This window comes from Hemitrygon akajei, chromosome 9 (assembly GCF_048418815.1).
Source record: "Hemitrygon akajei chromosome 9, sHemAka1.3, whole genome shotgun sequence".
Lineage (NCBI taxonomy): Eukaryota > Metazoa > Chordata > Chondrichthyes > Myliobatiformes > Dasyatidae > Hemitrygon > Hemitrygon akajei.
The window spans coordinates 60,107,662-60,129,357 of NC_133132.1; the positions used below are offsets into that span (position 1 = coordinate 60,107,662).

At 39.3% G+C, this 21,696-nt stretch overlaps 1 protein-coding gene across 2 annotated transcripts in view; it reads left to right on the forward strand.

Annotated features, from left to right (window-relative positions):
* Window positions 1–10,917: 10,917 nt before the first annotated feature.
* Window positions 10,918–21,696, forward strand: part of LOC140733148 (EH domain-containing protein 3) — a 76,299-nt gene continuing 65,520 nt past the window's right edge. The window contains exons 1-2 of one of the 2 annotated variants that reach the window (XM_073056068.1): window positions 10,918–11,362; window positions 14,000–14,176. In XM_073056068.1, coding sequence (XP_072912169.1) covers window positions 11,136–11,362; window positions 14,000–14,176 — 404 coding nt within the window. In that variant the 5' untranslated portion in view covers window positions 10,918–11,135. The remainder of the gene's footprint in view (window positions 11,363–13,999; window positions 14,177–21,696) is intronic. The other variant, XM_073056069.1, reaches the window with a different exon arrangement.

Genomic DNA, 21,696 nt, shown 5'->3' on the forward strand with positions numbered 1-21,696 from the left:
CTAGCAAGCACCACTAGTCACTGGCAGCCAACCAGAAAAGACCCACTTTATTCCCACTCTTTACCTCCTGCCAGTCAGCCAATCTTCTGTCCGTGCTGGAGTCTTTCCTGTAATACCATGGGCCTTTTTTCTTGTTCAGCAGCCTCATGTGTAGCACCTTGTCAAAGGCTTCTGAAAATCAAAGTAAATGACATCTACTGACTCTCCCTGGTCAGATATGCTCTTTCTTCAAAGAAAGGGTCTTCCCTTCCTCCACCATCAACACTGCCCTCAACCGCATCTCTTCCTTTTCGTGCAAGTCTACCGTCACCCCATCCTCCCGCCACCCCACCAGGGATAGAGTTCCTCTTGTCCTCACCTACCACCCCACTAGCCTCCGTGTCCAGCACATTATTCTCTATAACTTCCACGATCTCCACAGGATCCCACCACCAAGCATATCTTTCCCTTTTTCCCACTGTCTGCTTTCCGCAGAGATTGCTCCCTGCATGACTCCCGTGTCCATTTGATCTCCCTCCTGGCACTTATCCTTGAAAACAGAACAAGTGTTACACCCACCCCTACACATCCTCCCTCACTACAATTCAATATCCTAAACTGTCCTTCCAGATAAGGTGACATTTCATCTGTGAGTTTATAGGGGTCATCTACTGTATCTGGAGCTCCCAGTTTAGCCTCCTGCATATCACTGAGACCCGACGTAGATTGGGAGACCGCTTCACTAAGCACCTACACTCCATCCACCAGAAAAAACAGGATCTCCTAGTGGCCACCCATTTTAATTCCACTTCCCATTCCCATTCCGACATGACAGTCCATGACCTTCTCTACTGTCGTGATGAGGCCACACTGAGGTTGGAAGAGCAAAACCTTATATTTCGTCTGGGTAGCCTCCACCCTGATGGCATGAACTTGGTAAAACCCCCCAAACATTCCCCATTCCAATTTCACTCTCTCACCTTCTCTCCTTACCTACCCATTAATTCACTCTGGTGTTCCTCTCCCTTTTCTCTCTTCCATGACTTCCTATCTTCTCCTATCAGATTCCCCTTTCTCCAGCCCTGTATCTCTTTCACCAATCTACTTCCCAGCTCTTTATTTCATCCCTACCCATCTCCCCACCTTCTTATTTTGACACCTCATCATTTTTTCTCCAGTCCTGATAAAGGGACTCAGCCCGAAACTTCGACTGAACGCTTTTCCATTGATGCTCCCTGGACTGCTGAGTTCCTCCAGCATTTTGTGTCTGTTGATTCTAACATCTGCAGAATATCTCTTGTTTCTCCCTGGTCTATCCTGCTTTTTGACAAAGTACTACATGGCAGGCTGATTTTGAAGGCTATGTCACATGAATTCAGGATGATACAGCCAAATAGAAACAAAACTGGCTTCATGGAAGAAGCAGATTGTTATTTTTCAAAACTGAGGCCATGACTAGCAGTGTACTACAGGGATCTTTGCTGCATCTACTTGTGCTTGTTATCTATATTAATGATTTGAATGACAATATTGTTAACATGGTTGATAAGTTTGCAGACAATCTTAATATTGATGGTGTATGAGCAGTGAAGAGGTTTGAAAATAAATATGAACCAACTTGGGAAGTGAGCCAGAGAATGGCAGCTGGAATTTAACTCTTGACAAGGCAAAGATGTTGAATGCTGTTATGTTAAACTAGGGCAGGACTTACATAAACAATTGTACACCTCTGGAAAGTGTTGTATAATGGGAAACAGGCACATAGTTCTCTGAAAATAGAAACACGGATAGACAGATTGATGAAGAAGACATATGGCACTCTTACTTTCATTAGTAAGGCCATTGATTACAATATTTGGGGCATCATGTTACAGTCATGCAAAATGCTGGTTGGACCACACTTGGAATACTGTGTGCACTTCTGGTCAGTAGGATATAAGAAGGATGTAATTAAGCTAGAGAGCATGCAGTAAAGATTCTTGAGGATTTTACTGGGAATGGAGGGTTTGATTTATAAGGAGAGACTGGATAGGCTGGGACACTTCTCAGGAACATAGGAGGGTGAAGGGTGATCTTATAGAGGTTTATAAAATACACGAGGGGCATAGATAAGATGAGAGGTCAGTCGTGTTCTCAGGGACTGGGACCTAAAACTAGAAAACATAGGTTTATGGCGAGAAGAGAAAGATTAAAAATAGATCCAAGGGTCAAGTTTTTCACACAGAGTTGTGAATGTATGGAATAAACTGTTAGAGGGAGCTTTAGAATCAGGTACAATTACACTGTTTAAAAGACATTGATATACAGGTGGTACATAGCTTCCCTATCCTTTGACCTACTTCTATAAGCTAGTGATAGTCAGAGATGTCAGGAGGCAGGTTCGTAGTGTAGGGTGTTGGGAGGAGGGCACACTTCACTTCACATGAGGTTGCCAGTGGGGTTCTTGGTATGGAATAATGCTACTTCAGGCATTAGTAAGGCAGCCATATAATCAATAAGACTCCACCAACCCTGGACATTCCTTCGTCTGCTTCATCCCAACAAAAGCCCGACAGCACATACCAACAGGCTCAGCAACTTCCATCCCACTGTTATAATGATTCAGGAAGAAAAGGATTAATGTATGAGGCACGTTTGAGGTTCTAGGTCTGTACTCAATGGCATTTAGAAGGTTGAGGGTTGATCTGCCAAATATTAAAAGGCCTAGACAGAGTGGACATGGAAAAGTATTCTGAGTTTGTGCCCTTTTATTGTAGACTCTCCCACTACTGGAAATAAGTATGTCCCTTTAGAACAGAGGTGAGGGGGAATTTATTTAGCCAGAGGGTAATCTGTAGAAGTTATTGTCACAGACAGACATGGAGGCTTAGTCATTAGGTATATTTAACCAGAACTTGATATGTTCTTGATTAGTAAGGGTGTCAAAGTAACAGGGAGAAGGCGGGAGGATGGAGTTGAGAGGAAAATAAAATCATCCATGATCAAATGGCAGAGTAGACTCAATGGGCTGAACATCCAAATCCCACTCCTACATCTTAAGTTCAAACATTTTGACTGTATGGGGCAACAGGTGGCAAGTGTGAACCTTTTCTCATTCAAGGATCCAGATGATGAAGGGAGTGGGCTTGGACCAGCAGAAAGAGGCATGGGAATGGGGTTGGGGAAGAAGTGGGAAACAAGTCAACTGGTGGGGCAATGTGATCTGAGGTCTTAGTTTGAGGCATCCTTGAAGATCTAAACATTGAGCAGCAAAGCAAGCTTTGGTACTCCACAGAGTATGTTATGGTCTCAAAGCAGTAGAGCATGGACACAGGCCCTTCTGCCCAATAATCAATGCTGACTACATTGTCCACCTAACTAGCCCCTTCTTCTTGCATACAGCCTATATCTCTCCAGCCCCCTCTCCATCATGTACCTATCCAAGTGCTCCTTAAATGATGTTATTACACCTGCTTCAACCACTTCCCCTGGCAACTCCTGTATACCACCCTCTATATGAAAAAATTACCCCTTACCCCTTTTAAATCTTTCCCTTCTTATCCTAAATCTTTATCCTCTAGTTCCCCTACCCTGAAGTAAAGACTGTTACCATTCACCTTATCTATGCCTCTCATAATTTTAAATACTTCTGTAAGGATTCACCAATAAAGTAATTCAATCATCTTTTTGCCTTCCTGAGTTCCCTCAGTGTATTTATTTTTATATAGTCCTCAAAGAAGTGTGTTCCTACAAAATCATTCAGAATGTTCCCCAGTCAGAATCCCTGGATGAACCATGAGATCTGCAATCTGCTGAGGGCCAGGTCAGTGACATTCAAGTATGGCAATCAAGTAAGATACAAAAGGTCTAGGTACAATCTTGGGAAAGCCATCTCGTGTGATGTGAACAAACATGAATCACTAAAAGAGGCTCGACAGCTGTAGCAGGGCTTAAATGCTATTGCTTTTTACAAAGTGAAACCAAGCAACTTAGACTTTGCTCCCAGATGAAATCAATGTCTTCTATACTTGCTTTGACCATCAAAATGTGGAGGAACCTTGAAAAACTCCAACAGTCCCCGATGACCCTGTGACTTCAGTCTCTGAGGCTGATGTGAGAGCATCCTTCAGGAGGGTGAACCCATGGAAAGTATCCAGCCCAAATGGGCTATTTGGCCAAGTACTAGAGACCTGTGATGATCAGCTGACTGGAGTGCTCACCAATATCTTTAACCCCTCGCTTCAGCTGTAGGAGGTACCCATGTGCTTCAAGGAGGCTTTAATTATATCAGTTTCAAAAAAGAATGTGGTAACATGCTTCAGTGTCTATCATCTAGTACAACTTATATCCACTTATATGAAGTATTTTAAAAGGCTGGTGATGAAACATATCAACTCCTGCCTGAGAAGTGGCTTGGTTCCACTCCAATCTGCCTATTGGCACTACGTCCACAGTAGATGCCATTTCATTTGCTCTTCACTTAACCCTAGAACACCTGGACAACAAAGATGCATACATCAGGATGCATTTTATTGACTACAGCTAAGCATTCAGTTCTATCATCCCCTCAAAACAATTTCAGGTTCTGGGGCCTCCTCTGTGGTGGTTGTACAGAGCTAACTACTGGACTGCAAGAACTGGTTCTGACAGCTCTGGACACCTTTCTTCGGGATGTGTTGGCATCCCACACAGTGCATAACAAGTTGTTCAATCTGCAGATCTAGCCCAGGCCACAAGAGCTTTGAGCAAACATTTACATTTTAACCATGCCTAGATGACCGGCATGTGGTTCCTCCAAAACTTCAGCTCTCATCTTGGATGGTACCACAATTCTCAATCCCCACATAATGCAACCTCATCCTGGTGCTTGTATAAATGGGGGAACTGGAATTTCTGCTTAATATTTCAGCCACTTTGGGTTACTACAACAAAGACCTGAGCAAGTGTAGGATCTTTTCAAGTTTCCCTTTGGATCATCTCCACTGTAACAGGGAAACTTTTGATTTGTTTTAGCGAAAATACATCAAGAAGAGTGCCCTCTTTTATAAATTTCTCAGGCATTTCCTGGTCCAAGGGTAAACAGAACAATCCATTATAATTTCCATGGTTTAGTCATCCTCTTCAATTTAATCTTGTAACTGTGTCCTTTAGGAAACAGACCTCATCTCTGCATGTGTTGCTGCTGTTAGTGGAACTGCAACTGTGACATGTCCTTTGGCCTTGGGGCATCCTACCACTGCTTGAATTTTCTCAGCACACTCGCGAAATCCTTGTGTGTAATGGTGGGACCACAGTAAGTGATGCTTGGTTTAGAGATTTCACACTTGTTGTATCATGTTCTGAACTCATAATCTCCCAATCTTTTTGACATTGTCTTAATATTTTGGAGATCTTCCTTGTCATCCTCAACAGTAACAATTATGTCATTCAGGCAGCAGTGAGTGCTTGGGCAGCCTTGCAGTACCTGGTCCATAGTTTTCTACCAGAATGCAGGTGCACTTGTTACTCTAAAAGTAAGTCTATTATAGCGCTAAAGCACTTAGTGATTGTTTATAGGAGAAACACTTTGGACTCTTCTTCCATCTCTCTCTGTAGATAAGCTTCAGCTAAGTCCACTTTGTTGAAGTGTTTTCCTCTAGAAGCATTTGCAAAGATATCCTCTATTCTGGGCAGAGGGTATTGATCTACTTTCAGTACTGGGTTGATGGTGACCTTGAAATCACCACAAATCTTGGTAGACCCATCTTTCTTGGCTAATAGGTCCACTGGTGTTGCCCATGAGCTCCATTCAACCTTTGAAAGAATTCATTCAGCCTTCATGCAATCTAGCTGTCTGGCTACTTTATCACAGATGGTATTAGGAAATGTACAGCCTTTATAAAACTTAGGTGTGGCATTTTCATCTAACACTATTTTACCCTTGATATGTTTCAGTTTTCTAAGTCCATCCTTGAACACTGCTGTGGTAACAGCCAGTATCTTTCTTTATTCACTTTTAATTGACTGTTGCAGGGGATGTGGCATGCAAATGGCGGATGGATCTCCAACTTGTAGTTGCCTCAACCGATCACTGCCTCACAATGCTAGTCCTTGTTCTTACCACATACAAGCCCAATGTGGCTTGCTGGTTATTTGCATATTCCTGTTATGAATGTCATTCCCACAGGAGTTGTCTTTTATCCAGTAAAATTTCTCTGTTGGGTGTCTGCAAGCTTCTTTGAAATGCCAATCAAACTCATTTTGTGAAATGGCTGGAACAGACGAGTCAGTGTCCAATTCTATTTTAATCTGGTGTAAACCATATTGCTCTTGTTAGCTTTCACATTTCACATTTTAAATCTCAAATTGAGATTTGAGATTTTAAATCTCAAGGCTACCCAGTCCTGTCACTCTAATTATTATCAGATTTTTCACCAATAACATGCAGAAATTTATTTTTTTTCCATGTGTAGTCTATTTAATTTTGTCTGTCTAACATGCTCTTTACACTACATTGTTTCATCTTTAAACTTGCATTAGCCCCTGCCACAATAGTAACACAATTTGTTTGGCCAGTCATGTTTCTGTTTAGACATTGCAATCTTGCTCACACTCTCTTTTATTCCTGACTACAACTCAATTATGTCTCCATGTCATGTTTCCATTGATACAGTGATTTCAACTGCTCTTTTTAATGTGAGTTGTGCTTCAGTTAGGAGCCATTTTTGAAGGCTTTCTTGTAAGATTACACAAGCTAAATGATCTCTCAGTCTATTATTAAGCCCATCACTGAACTCACAATGCTAAGACAACTTCATCAATTCAGCCATGTTTGCTGAAATGGAATTCTCTTCCTTTTCATTCCATTTATGAAACCTAAAGTATTTTTGGTTCTAAATGTTCCTGCATTACTTTCATGATATCAGCACAGCTCATTTTATCTAGTTTGATTGGGGCAGTCAAACTTCTAAGCAAACTGTTTGCCTTTCCACATAATGCATTCTGCAAAATTGGTATGCATTTCTCATTAGCTATATAACTTGCTTCAAAATACTGCTCCGTTCTTTCTATATACATCAGCCAGCTATCTTATGTGCACACAAACAATTTATCTTTCTGATGTAACTAGCCATTTCTGCTCTTTTTAGTTTATGATTATTATCACCTGCTACTCACTGTTTATGAAACAGTGAATTCATCCATTTACTGCCTTTTTGAAAAACTTGTCTGAATCTGTCCTCTTGCGAAGAAAATGTGCTGCACTTTTTAAAAAAAATCCAACATCTCGTTGCCCTTCCACAGGTAAGTTATTGTCTTGGGTTCATTTTAAAACTTACTCATTGTCACTGTTATGTTTTATAACTGACAATTTGAAAATTAACTTGACAACTTGACACAACTTTAAAAATAATTATGTAAACTCATCTGCCTTTATCTCCAGAATCATGAGATTCGCTTTGTTTTCTCCACCCCTCTCCTTTTTGCAATTTAAGCCATAGCTGTTTTTGCACTTTTCAGTTTTGATGAAATGTTAGCTCAATTTCTTTCTTCACAGATGCTGCCTGATGTACTGAGTGTTTGGACTTTCCCTGTTTTTGCTTCTGATCTGCCACTTGCCTTTGCAAAATTATTTTCTTTTAAGTCTAATACTTTCATTAACTTCTTTAGTTAACCACTAACAAACACAGATTTCAATCACGTTACTTTATATTTGCCACTAACTTGAGTAATTTTCACTTCGAGGTCATTATTCACCCTATTGAATTGTACATTCCGTGTGCAGTAAAGTCTGCTCTCTAGATAGCTACAAAAAGATCCTGTTTTAAGAAACTATTCTAAGAACACTCCAATAGAAAGAATCCTTAAAACATTATTTATTAATTACCTAACTTAAGTTTCTCGTTCTCTGTGTAGATTAAAATCACCCATGATTATTGCTAAAAACACCCATGATTACTGGTAAACCTTTCAACAAGCTTCAATTATTTCTTCTATAAGACACTGTTAATCTGGCAGCCTCAAGATTAGACAGGTGCCGAGTTTGCAGGTTTTACAGACTGCTGAATGTTACAACTATCACCACAATATAATTGTATTTATATTTTAAGGTTTATCATTTATTATTCACAATCCCAAAGTGTGTCTACATCCTGGCTTCATGAAGTTATGTCACTTCTCTAAAATCGTCACTGGTGTATTCTCTGGATTTTTCCTGTACCACACACTAGTGAGGGAGGAGAACAGGGCAAATGAATACATTATATGACAGAAAAGTGGGTGTGGTTGTGAAGGAATTGGTTTCTTGGAGCACTGAGCAGAGACAACCTGTATAAAAGTAACAGAACCGAAGTGGAGGGGTTCAATATGCTGGCAGAGAGATTTATTAGGACTATTTGGAAGGATTTAAAGTAGTCTTACAGAAGGATGAGACCCAAAATAGTTGTGTGTAACATGAAAGAGAGAATCAAATACCAGGATTAATGCAAACCTGACCAGACAGAAGCAGGACAGGAAGGAAGATCTGACAGGCTCTACTTCATTTATATTAATGCAAAAAGACTGACGGGTATGGTAGATGAACTCAGGGCATGTATCAGCACACCACTGGATTAATATAGCTGTTACGAAACACAGCTGAGGGATGGGCAGGTCTGGCAGTGCAATGCTTCAGGGTCCCAATGCTACACAGGCACATGGAGCAAGCTGCCAGAAGAAGTGGTGTAGATGCCGGCAATTACAAGGTTTAAAAGACATTTGGACAGATTCATGGATAAGAAATGTTTAAAGGGATATGGGCCAAATTCAGGCAAATAGGACTAGTTTAGATAGATAGTTTCATCAGTATGACCAAGTTGTGCTAAAGGATGTGTTTCTGTGCTGTATAGCTCTCTACATTTCTCTACCTTTCTAAATATCATGTATCCATTAATACGTATAGCCTAGAACAATGAGCTTGGAAATGTATAAAGGATGATTTTGATTTAAAATTTAACACCAAATCTGTTTTGAGAAAACATAATGCCCTGGAACATCTTTCACACTGAGAAAAAAATCTAAGAAGCCTTTAACTTGATATATTTTGACTTTTTATTTGCCTGATTGTTTTGATTGGACTAACTTATTTATTTTTGTAAACTCCCTTAAACGTATCAATTGACTTAATTTGTTGATTGTTAGTTAACTAGTTTGACAATTACCTGTTAGCTCAATTAGACCGAGACCAGGTTCACTTAGTGTAACAGTGAGTTTGAATGCATCACCATGTTTTGCAGTGTATTCAAAACCAGCACTTTCCAACTGGCTGGAATGCTCAGGGACATTTTGAACCTACCACTGCTGTAGTCAGAGGTTTCTACCTGCTTCAAAATACCAGTGTCCAAGAAAAGCAGTGTGAACTACCTCAATAACTATCCCTTGTAGCACTCATATCTACTGTGATGAAGTGCAACATGCACGATAATGTCTATACCCATGATTGTATGGCCAGGCACAGCTCAAACGGTATATATAAATCTGTTGATGGCACCACTGCTGGTGGGAGAATTTCAGACGGTGACTAGAGGTGTACAGGAATGAGACAGATTGGCTGATTGAGTGCTGTTAGAACAACAACGTTGCACTCAATGTCAGTAAGACTGAAGATTATGGACTTCAGAAAGGAGAAGTCAGGATAACACACACCAATTCTCATTGAGGGATCAGCAGTGGAAAGGGTGAGCAGCTTCAAGTCACTGGTTATCAACATGGTGGGAGGATCTGTCTTGGATCCAACACACTGATGCAATCATGAAAAAAGCACACCAGAAGCTCTACTCCATTAGGTGTTGAGGTGATTGGTAAGTCTTACTAATTTCTACAATGTACATTGGAGAGTATCATGACTAGTTGCATCATCACCTGGTATGGAGGCTCCAATGTGCAGGATCGCAAAAGATTGCAGAGGATTCAAGGCTCAGCTAGCTCCACCACAGGCACAGCCCTACTCACCAATAAGGAAACCTTCAAGAGGTGGTGCCTCAAGAAGGTAAATCCGTCATTAAGAATCCTCATAATCCAGGACATGCCCTCTTCTCATTACTACCATTAAAGAGGAGGTACAGGAACCTGAAGACACACATTCAATGTTTTAGGAACCATAGATTTATGATTGATCCATGAACGTTACCTCTTTATTCCTCTTTTGCATTTTTGTTGTTGAAACTTATTAGTAATTTTTTACATCTTGCACTGGACTGTTCCTAGAAAACAACATATTTTGTGAAATACAGCAGCGATGGTAAACCTGATTTCTAGCTAACAATTGATTCAAGTATTTGCTTCATTAGATCAAATAATTCAGTTTATCTGTTTAGCCCATTAACTTACTTGGCTTGGTTGTCTTGCTTGTTGACCCCATACACTTGCACAGTTGTTAACAGGGTATTGGTTTGGCCGCTGATGATAGTGCAAATAACCTTAATAATTTGATTGAGTGTTAGGTGTTTAGGCTATTGGTTAAGTCAGTTAATTAATTTCACCATTATGTTTGCTCAGTTAGTTAACTGGTTTTCATTAAAAGACAGAATCAGTTTGCCTGGTTGGCCGGTCTACTAGCATGGCATTGATAGGTGGGTCCAGTGGTTCCCTTAACTGGGTTGCTGATTTGGGCATAGATGGTTAGCTCCGTTGGCAGGGTTGCATGAATTCTTCAATGTGGTCATCAACAGTTGTCACGGTTGACTGAGCTGATAATCCACTTTGACCATCCACCGTTAGCTCAGTCGTCATAAGTCAAATTGATAATATGGTCTGATCGTTAATAGATGGCACAGCCAAGTGGGTTCTCGGATACGGCCGTTAACGGTTGACTGAGTCTAGTCGGTGTTGTTGACAGTTGTGCACGTTGACCGCCATTCGCCCAATGCAAACCCAACGATGCCGTCCCGAGCCACACGCGGCGCAGAAGGGCTAGTGATTGCGTCATCGGAAGTGGCGGCGCGCGGTGGGCGGAACCGTTGCTCGGCTTGGCTCTTTAACTGGAGCCGGGAGGCAGCGGTGCCTGCTAAGCTGGTTTTGTTAGCATAAAGAATTGTCCCTTTAAAAATAAAATTGCGCAGAATTTTCGTTTGCAATTTTTTCCCTTGGGGGAATTTTAACTCGAGGCAAATAAATACATAAGCTGCCAAGAGATTTATATTCTCTTAAAAGTGTCAATCGCCATGTTCAGTTGGCTGGGGAGAAACGAGCGAGGTAAGAAGGATCCCGAGTTATTTCAGACGGTGACAGACGGCCTGAAGAAACTCTACAAAACCAAGCTGCTTCCCTTGGAGCAACATTACCGCTTCCATGAATTCCACTCGCCCTCGCTAGAGGATGCAGATTTTGATAACAAGCCCATGCTGTTGCTGGTCGGCCAGTATTCAACCGGCAAGACCACCTTCATCAGGTAACGCCGGGAGACACGGGAGCTGTGGGGGACGGGGTGTTCGGCGTTGCAAGGTGTTGAATTTAGTAGGGCGCTGTATCTGGCTGCAAACGTGTGGGTATGGAAGGAAGATAGGGGAAATTCGCGGCACGGGAGATTATACAGCAATTTATTTTCTAGCACAATCATCCTAGATTAGTAATTTGGGTGCTACAGATAATTTTTAACGTGATGAGGATTAGGTTTTTGCCTCCATCTTTTCAGGCTGTGATTTGCAGGTTTTGGTTGATAACATTTTGCTACCCTTCCCTCAGTCCTCTCAATGACTTTAAATTTACGTCGTGTAAATATTCAGTGTGCTGTTTCTACCTATTTACCACGCCTAGGGCTTGCGTAAGAATCCACCTTGAATCGGATCTCCTGTTCTAGGTAAACTTAATAGGTCCAGTTTTATTGCAAATTGAGGTCTGTGTAAAAATCGTGGAGATGTACAGAGTAAATAGCAACAGTGGATAATCTGGTAGCCCTTTACAAGAAAATACATCTGATTCCATTCCTTTACACTCTTCCGAAAGTCTTCGCTTCCAAAGCGTTATCCGGGGTCTTTTGCTGATCACTTTGAAGATGCGTCGTTTGGCTTTGAGCCTCTTTTAATTGAGGCTTCTATTTGCTGTGTTTAAATATCCCGAGGTACATTTGGGTTTCTGTTTCTCCCTGTAGAATTGCATTGTCTAGTTTAGGCTGTCACCTTTCGTGTAAAAAGAAGGATCACCTTTTTTTTTCAGCATTGAATTTCATCCAACTCTAGAGATTTGCATGTTCTTGAGATTCAGTAACTGTAGTTGTGTACAGTGGACAAATTATGGCCCATTTACTCTCTTGTATAGTTTCATTATGATTTGCCTGCTCTTGTATTTTGTGGCCTCAGTTAATGACAACCATTATTTCTGCTTCACCACCTGAACTGTCAGTCCTTTTCAGAACCTTACCACCTGTTGCATATTTATGTACTTAACGTTTTGCTGTTCTCTTGAACTGAAATTGATTGACTTTTTCAACCAACCTGGCACTCACCTTGTCATTTACTTACAGGCTTGCATCAAGTTAACCTCATTAGAACTACTCTGTGCCTAGGTTATAGGCTTTGATCCTATTGTCTCCTGTCCTAGATGAGTAACAATTTGGGCTCTTCAGCCTTTAGTTCCTGCCTTAGCTACGAAAGATTTTTACCACCCAATAGACTATTGGTCCACAAAATCCTTGGAGGAAAAGGCAGGGGTTGGGCTCTTGTAGGGCCATTTGCCAAACTTGGCTTGTATTTCTTTGGGTCCAAGGATTGATTTGTTACATACTGAATATGATGGTGCAGGTGCATCTTAAAGACTCCAGGGTTAGTGTTTGTTACTAATTTAGGATTTGGCAATCACACTTTCAGCATAGCAATGTAAAAATATGCCCACCAACAATGAGATAATCTGTAGCTGCTATAAATCCAAAGTAACACACAAAATGCTGCAGGAACTCAGGAGGCCAGGCAGTTTCTCTTCCATAGTTGCTGCCTGGCTGAGTTCGTCCACCATAAAAATATGGTATGTTTTATCCTGCTTCAAAAGACACAATGTTGAAAATTGAACACTGAAGTTTTGTTACTATGCCAATACAGGTTGAGTACCCCTTATCCAAAATGATTGGGGACGGAAGTATTTAGGATTTTAAGTTATTTTGTATTCTGGAATATATAATTATATCTTGGGATTGCCATCATTTCTGACACTGAATTTGCATGCTACTGGTAAGCAGTCTTTGTCTTGCACTTGTTCTTGCCTTGTTCATCACATGTAGTTCACAATAAAAAAATTATTACATACAATTAACATAATGCATTTTGGGTAACAAAAGCAACACAGCATTGGGAGAATAATTGATTCAGCTGTTGAACAACAGCAGGCGTTTATTCTTCTGTGGTGCTATATTTTTATTAAAAGGTTGCAGTACACTATTTGTAGTCTACAAGTTTTATGTAAAGTATAACAACACAGCATCGTTGACTTGTTCTGGTGCTAGATTTTTGTGATCAGTAGACAATTTTTAAGATAAATAATGCTGTGCCCTTAAAGCCTGCTGAATATTCACAATTATCTTCAATTTTCAGTTTGTCATGATAGGTCTTTGCTTGTTTCATTACTGTTAAGCCACAATGTTCACTCCAACACTGATACACGATCAAGAGCTTAATTTTTTGCTTTATGCAGTGTTTTTTCTATTTTTTTATTAACTGCTGCTCATTATGCATGTGAGGTCACTTCTCAAAACTGTCTGTGGTGCACTGAAACCTACACATTGCTTGGGAACCTTTCCAGCGACTTGTGGAATTTTCCCATTTGTGATATCATGTCAATGCTCCAAAAAGTCCCATTTTGGAGTTTACAGATTTTGGATAAGGGGTACTCAACTTGTACAAGCAAAGTAAATTGGTTTGAAGTACAGATCAGCAAATCACTCAGTGTGGCAAGTAACTTTGGGCATTGTATGCCTTGCTGCTGCTTTTCAGCAAAACTGTAGGGATTATGATTGATGAAAACCAAACAGTTGGTGCTCATGTCAATCAAATGTCTGTATTGTATGCTGCAAATTCTCCATTTTCTGATTCTGATTCAGATACCTTCTGGAACAAGACTTCCCTGGAATGAGAATTGGGCCTGAACCAACAACTGACTGTTTCATTGCTGTAATGAATGGGGATGTGGAAGGTGTGATTCCAGGAAATGCTTTGGTGGTGGATCCAAAAAAACCATTCCGGAAACTTAATGCTTTTGGCAATGCATTTTTGAACAGGTTTGTTAGTCTTAGACATGTTAAAGTTGGTATACAATGTGTATGGCAAGCCAAAAGGAAAACATTTAAAAGCTAACTACTTGTCTCTTTGGTATTTGGGTTCACTGGTAAGTACAGAATGAATAATATTCATCCAGTAATTAATAAATATTCCATTTACAATCCTACACTCTCTGTAAGGAGGTTGTACATTCTACATGTGACTGCGTGGGTTTCCTCCAAGTGCATGAGTTTCCTCCCACAGTCCAACGATGTACTAGTTGGGGTAGGTTACTGGTCATTGTAAATTGTCTCATGATTAGATTTGTGTTAAATCAGGAGTTCTGGGTGGCACAGCTCAAAGGGCCAGACGGGCCTGTTCCATGCTGTATCTCAAATTTTAAAAAAAATTAAAACATGCAAAGTGGGGCACTCTTCAGCTGGTAATCCACAGATTGGATATCCAAGTCTGAATTGGTATTACAGGCTGAGTATTCTTATTGAAGTACACCCTTTGTTTCTATTTATAAGGATACCAATCAATATTCCTTGAGCAGATTCGCTGTTAATATTGGCAATTTTAATTAAATTTTACTTCCAATATTTAGAATTTGAATACTCGGCATTATTTCTCTTTCTGTATCTAAGTTGTCATCTTGTTTAAAATATATGTGGATTTAGTTTCAGCTCTTTAATCTGCACGCAGATTAGATTTAACAGAAACCTTATTGATTTCTATAAGATGGTCGTTCATTTGACTTCCCCTGAAATTTTCTATCCTTAACCTGAATTTATAATTCCTATGTTATAAATGTATTAAATATCAAACAAATTTATTAGCTTAGTCTCAGAGAATCTCAGGATAAAATTTGTCTATCTATAACCTCCATACAGCTGTGTCAATGCATTATAGATGGTTCTGGAAAGACATTAAAAATTTAAGTAGGCTGTTTAAATGTTTGAGTAACAATGTGAAATTGGAGAACTGGAAAGAATAGAAAAGCGGTAAAGGTACATAATTCGGTGATTTGTTGGATTGGGTTGAAGTCATGATGCATATTGATATTTGTGCTAGCCATTTTAAGATATTTTTGGGTGACTCTGCAGCATTTCCTGAAGAGACTTTTTATTTTCCTTTTGCCTTTTCAAAGATCAAAATAAATTTATTATTAAAGTTGATGCCACCATATAAAACCGTGAGATTAATTTTCTTGTGGGCATACACAGTAAATCTAAGAAACACAGTGGAAGACTGCACACAACAAATTGCAAGTACAAAAGAAAAAATAAATAAATAAATAAACAAATATTAAGAACATGAGATGAAGAGTCCTTTGAAGTGAATCCATAGGTTGTGGGAACAGTTCAATGATAGGGCAAGTGAATGTGGTGGTGTGGGACCTGAGACTCCTGTACAACCTTCCTGTTGGTAGCAGTGAGAAGAGAGCATGACCTGGGTGGTGGGTTCCTTGATGGATGTTGCTTTCCTGCAACAGCACTCAATGGTGGTGAAGGTTTTACCTGTGATGGACTGGGCCATCATTTTATGTAGGCTTTTTCATTCAAGGGCATTGGTGTTTCCATAGGAAGCAGTAATGCATGCTGTCTATATACTCTCCGCCATATGTCTATAGAAGTTTGTTAGACCCCCATCTTTGCAAACTTATAAGTAGAGGTGCTGTTGTGATTTTTTTCTTTTTTCATAATGGCACTTGAGTGCTGGATCCAGGACAGATCTGAAATGATATCAGTAAGGAATTTGAACTTGCTGACCCTCTCTACCTACGATTCCCTGATGAGGGCTGGTTCATGGACCTCTAGTTTTCTCATCCTGTAGTCAATAATAAGCTGCTTGATTGTGGTGACATTGAGTGAGATGTTTTTGCTGTATAACTTGGCAATTTTCAGTCTCCTCCCCCTTATGGTGATTAATCACCACATTCGATTCAGTGAACAACAGTGGTGTCATCACAAATTTAAGTAGGCCAAGCTCTAATGCCGTAAGTCTTAAATGTAAAGTGAATAGAGTAGGGTCTAAGCAGACTGCCTTGAGGTGCATCTATGCTGATGGAGTTTGTGGAGGAGATGTCTGTGTCAGTACAAACTGACTGTGGTCTGCACGTGAGGAAATAGAGGATCCAATTGCACAAAGACTATTTGAGGTCAAGGTCTGGAAGCTTATTAGTTTGATGATATGATGATGCTGAGCTTTCTTCAATGAAGAGCATCCTGTTGTATGCATCTTCACTGTCCAAATGTTGCAAGGTCAAGTGAAAAGCCAATGAAGTGGCATCTGCTGTGGACCTGTTGCAATGGTAGGCAAATTGGAGTGTTTCATTACAAACCTCTCAAGATACTTCATCAGTGAATGTGAATGCTACTGGACTAAATCATTGAGGCAGGTTACCTTGTTCGTAGGCACTGCATAGTTGAAGTTTGCTTGAAGTTTTTAAAACTGTGTATTCTGCTCTTGGAAGTACTGTGGAATGAATTAACTTGCATTGCTTATGAAATGCGAATAATATTGCAGTACATTAGAAACTACTAAAGGTAATTTTTCACGTTTCTGGAAATTCTAGCATTTAAAGTGGTGTGATGAGTGTGGAGTGATGCATTTCCTTTTTCAACTTGGTTTAATGTATTTAGATTCACAAGTATTTTTGAATTGCTTGTAGAAATTGAGACAAAAGGCTGCAGATGCTGGAATGTGGAGCAACAAACAGGATATTGGGGGAAATGAGCACATCAGCCAGCATCTGTGAAGGGAAATGAACAGTTGATGTTTTGGCTTGAGACCTTTCATCTGATTCATCTAGTCTACCTGAAGGGTATAGAGGTTTAAATTTGGAATATTTTTGGACTAAAGCTATTGGTCTAGATATCTCTATTGTTAGCTTAATGATTTTGGTTTACCGTCTCTTCAAATGTCTCGGCTCATTGCCAGGCTTTGTCCAGATTCTGTAACGCTTACCCCCTAACGATTTTCCCATTTACTTCTACATTTATTCCTCTGCCCATTCCAAAACTACCACCACAACAAACGATTCTCCCAAAGGAGCACCTCTGCCGACGGCAGAATATTAGAATCTAATAGTCCAGCCTAGGAAACTATTGCATTGAACTCATTGGCATGAGCTGTTTTCCTTCATTTTCCCTGACCCAGTAGTACACTTGTGTTTGTTAGCAGCCCCTGCTCTCCGGAAATCCTTTGCCAGAAACTCCCCCCTCAATTTGTTGGATGACTTTCAACTCTTCTTCTAGTTCAAGGTCTGATTTGGAGATGATTCTGGCAGATGTGTCATGGTTGGACACATTGATACTTCCTGTAAATGTTACTCATTGCTGACCTTGAAAGCCTTCATAATTGATAAAACAAGTTTATCCGAAGTTTACATTCCAAAGAGATGCTTTTAGATTCAAGAAAACCAGATTTCAATAGCAGTAAATTCCCATTTTTGAAAAAGCTTTAACTTTACTCTTTACCAGTATTATGTATATACTGTATTTCTGTAATTGGCTGTCTTGTTGATGTGCTGAATTATTACTTTTTGATCCTTGCTTTTAAACTAATGTACAGCATAATGTCAAGTATGCTGTACATGTTTTAATGTTTCTTGCTAATTCTCCTTAGGTTGTTGTATCAGCATATAATGTACATGAATTTATTGAATTTGTATGGAAATGACTGTATTTGCTTTACTTCAACATTAATGAAATGTATGCTTGCTAAATAATGAGAATGCTAGGTCTCTGAAACTGTAAGCTTCTATCTTTTCATGATTTCATCTTAAGGCCTACAAAGGATTACTCTAGTGAAGATTTTGCATAGAATTTTGCTTATTGACCTCCTTAAATGCAATGCAGTCATGACATCAAAAGCTGATTAGTTTTGCGCTGATAGATTAAATATGCATTAAAATTAGAAATTATTTATAATGTTTACTTTTATGTATGCTATGTTTTCTTAGTCTTTGTGGATATGCCAGAGAATTAATTTACAGAAACTTGAATCTCTTCACTTAAAAGAATGTGGGTTTGTTTAATGAGAATATCAAAAATGGACATGAGTGTAGCTTGTACAGTATATCTGATTCATTCTCGTGTTTGAAGCCTTTCTCATCTCATTCTCCCACATTATCTGATTCCCATGTGCTCCAAAATTGCTTAACCCATCTAATTCTGGCTGTCCATTGAAAGGAAGCTACCTCTTCAATCACTATCTTGTTGGCCCTTCTCAATCCTTGTGCTTGACTCTTGGGGTAATTTATTTTATTGTAAGTAAATTAAAATTTAAATAACAAAAATCTGGACTAGTTTCCTCGAAACGCTTAGGAGATCAGAGCAGAATGGATCAGGTACATCAATCTCCAAATAGCTCTCTGCATAGAAACCTGAGCAAAATGGATCAGGCACATTGACTGAAATCCCCTATCTGCACCAAAAATCAAACAAATACAGAACAGGCACATTGACTCCCAAATTCCCCCCTGCACAAATTTTGTAGCCTGGGGAAAAATGCACATGCAGGACAACAAATATGTTTTTGGTTCTTAAATTCCTTTATTTGTTTTAGATGTTTTATTGCAGAAAGAGGGTATCAAAATAGAAATGACAAAATTAAATAAATGAAGTTCCTGCTATTACAATCTGAGCTTAACTTCAGACCACACTCTTGTTACATATACAATATGAAAATAATTAAAACATGTACAAAACCAATATGGTAGTGACAAATCTTAAAAAAATTACAAACAACATTAGAATCCTACCAATCCTGTACCTTGCCCACAACATTGAAAATATGAATAAATTCCTCACCTCAACTAAGCGATATACTCATGTTTGGCATGCACGTGCTTAACTTCCAAACACATAGGCTAGACCTTGAAATGAGTTCTCCTCACTCACGCCATGTGAACAGAGATTAACACATTTGCATTCGGTTATGAAACAAAGACAAATAAACTTTTACAATATATTGCTTTCTAGTTGAGTTACTAAAAAGACTAACCTATTAGGGCAATTAAGGAGCTTCACAATCAAGCTATCTAGTGCTGATCAATTTACTGGTGAAAATCTTTCCTCACCAAACCTGGGAAAAACATTCGAACGTTATCCTTTCTAGAACATGCAACTATTCGTTCTACTTCACCCATGTGAAATGACAACACAGTTCTCTCTTAAAGGTATAGGCAGCTATTTTAGCATTACCAAGGTGAATGTGTAAGTGCACCTTATCAATTAAAAAAAAAAGATATTCAGTGGTTATCTGGTTACACAAAAAATGAGCAAAACAGATCAGGCACATCAGCCCCCCCTCCCCCCCAATCTCTCTTCCAGCCCGAGAAATGATGGGGCAAAAAAACACAAATATAAAATCTATAAGACTAAAAAATAGTCTATAATCCAAAGTCCACATCCAAAATGCAGCAAAAACATGGATGGTTACTGTATATCTACAGAATCTTTGCATTCTCATTTATCTCACTTCACCTTGCTTAGTACAGTCAGAAAACTTAAATACATTGAGTTAGAATGAAGATAGGAGCTCAAATGTAATGAAGTTAGGCTCTGACCTGAAATTATAATTTCAGCTGTATTTCCAGCAATTTCATTCTATAATTCCAGCATATTTTCTTTGTCAATCGAGAAATTCACTTGGATAAAATTTAATTCTTGTCCAGTCTTCATTAAATATAAATGTAACTCAATGTGGCAGACCTCAGACTCAAATAGTAATTTCAAGAATTTGATTTTGGACAAAAGAGCAAAGTGGCATTGGGACTATCTTCAAGGATAGGAATGTTGTACTACTAGGAATACTGTTCGTGGATGTGGATTTGGAGAATTCTGCAAGGACAGAATTGGTGGTACATCTCCTGCGCTTTGAGGCATCTAATTTTGTAGTCGGCTTTGAAAGCAAACAGGAAGGCAGGATTCTTTACTGTCGTACAGTCCAAGAACATTGTGCCAAATTTAGAGTCACTTGTAATTGTTTTAATAGCTGAAAGCTATACTTATGAATTAGCATTTCAATGTCTTCCCAATGTTGTGGAATTATCCTGCAATCTGGAAAATGTTGTTTTTAATACTCTCTTCATAGCTGCATTTTTTTTTCTTGAAGATCTTGTTTGGTAAATGTTTAATGGATTCAGAATGTTTTCATGATTGAGTCAATGTTGAGTTGGATCCCTGCTTTCATGCCTGCACGTGCACAACCATCTGTTTACTACAGTACTGGCTGAAGAGGATGACCTTGGTTTTGAATTGGTGATGTAGTTAAGAGGAGTTGAGCAATTATTTGTCAAGTGATTCCTGATAGAGTTTTGAAGAGGGATTTCCCCCTCAAGCATCATTTTACAACAATGAAGATCAATACACTGCAAATACAAGAAATTCAGAAGTGCAGGAAATCTAAAGCAGCAAACACAATGCTGGAAGTAACACACCACCCACCTTTGCGTAGGCAGTGAGCAATGAGTTGTGCTAGTTGATTGTTTTTCTTTACAGCAGTCTAAAGAGTTGCACAAAATGGCCGAATATGGTTTTGTTCTGTTCTGTCCTTGATGCTTCAGCCTCTCTATCATAGTAACGATGCTAGTTGTTTCATATCGTATCTGACACTCAATGTTCATATTGCTAAGCCACTAGAAATGGGATGGTTGCTTTCCAGATCTCCCTCTCTCCTCAACTTGGAACTGATTCCTCAACCTACAGACTCTTTCAAGGACTCTACAACTTGTGGTATCAGAATTATTTTTAAACTTGCAGAATGTTTTTCTTTTGCACGTTGCTTGTTAGTCTTTATAATTTTTCATAAATTGTATTGTCTTTAAATGCTGCTAAGAAAAACTCAAGGTAGTATATAATGGCATATGTACTTTGATAATTTTCTTTTGATTTGGACAAATAACTTGGAATATTATTTATGCAATGCATCTTAAATTCTGAAATTTAGAATAGTTTCTGAATCAAATTGTCCTTGCAATAAACATTATAACTCTAGGCCTCCATCTACACTCAGTGGCCAGTTTATTACACTCAGGAGGAGAATCTGGTTTGGTCTTCTGCAGTAGTCCATACTTCAAGGTTCAATGTGTTGTGCATTCAAGATGATCTTCTGCACACCACTGTTATAACATATGGCTATGAGTTACTGTCGACTTCCCGTCCGTTTGAATCAGTCTGGCCTTTCCCCCAACCTCTTAAAAGCATTTTCGCTGACTACTGCTGCTTGTTAGATGTTTTCTGCATAATTCCCTAAACTCAAGGTTGTACAGAAAAATCTAAGAGATGAGTAGTGTCTGAGATATTGAAATCACCCTGTCTGGCATCTACAATTATTCCATCAAAGATGACATTTCTTTCCCATTTGGATGTTTGGTCTGAGCAACAACTGAATCTCTTGACCATGTATGCATGATTTTGTGCATTGAATTGCTGCCATGTGATTAGCTGATTAGATATTTGCATTAATGAGCAGGTATACATAAAAGGGGGCTACTAAGTGAATTTGGCAAATCAGCAATAAAGAAGGCATC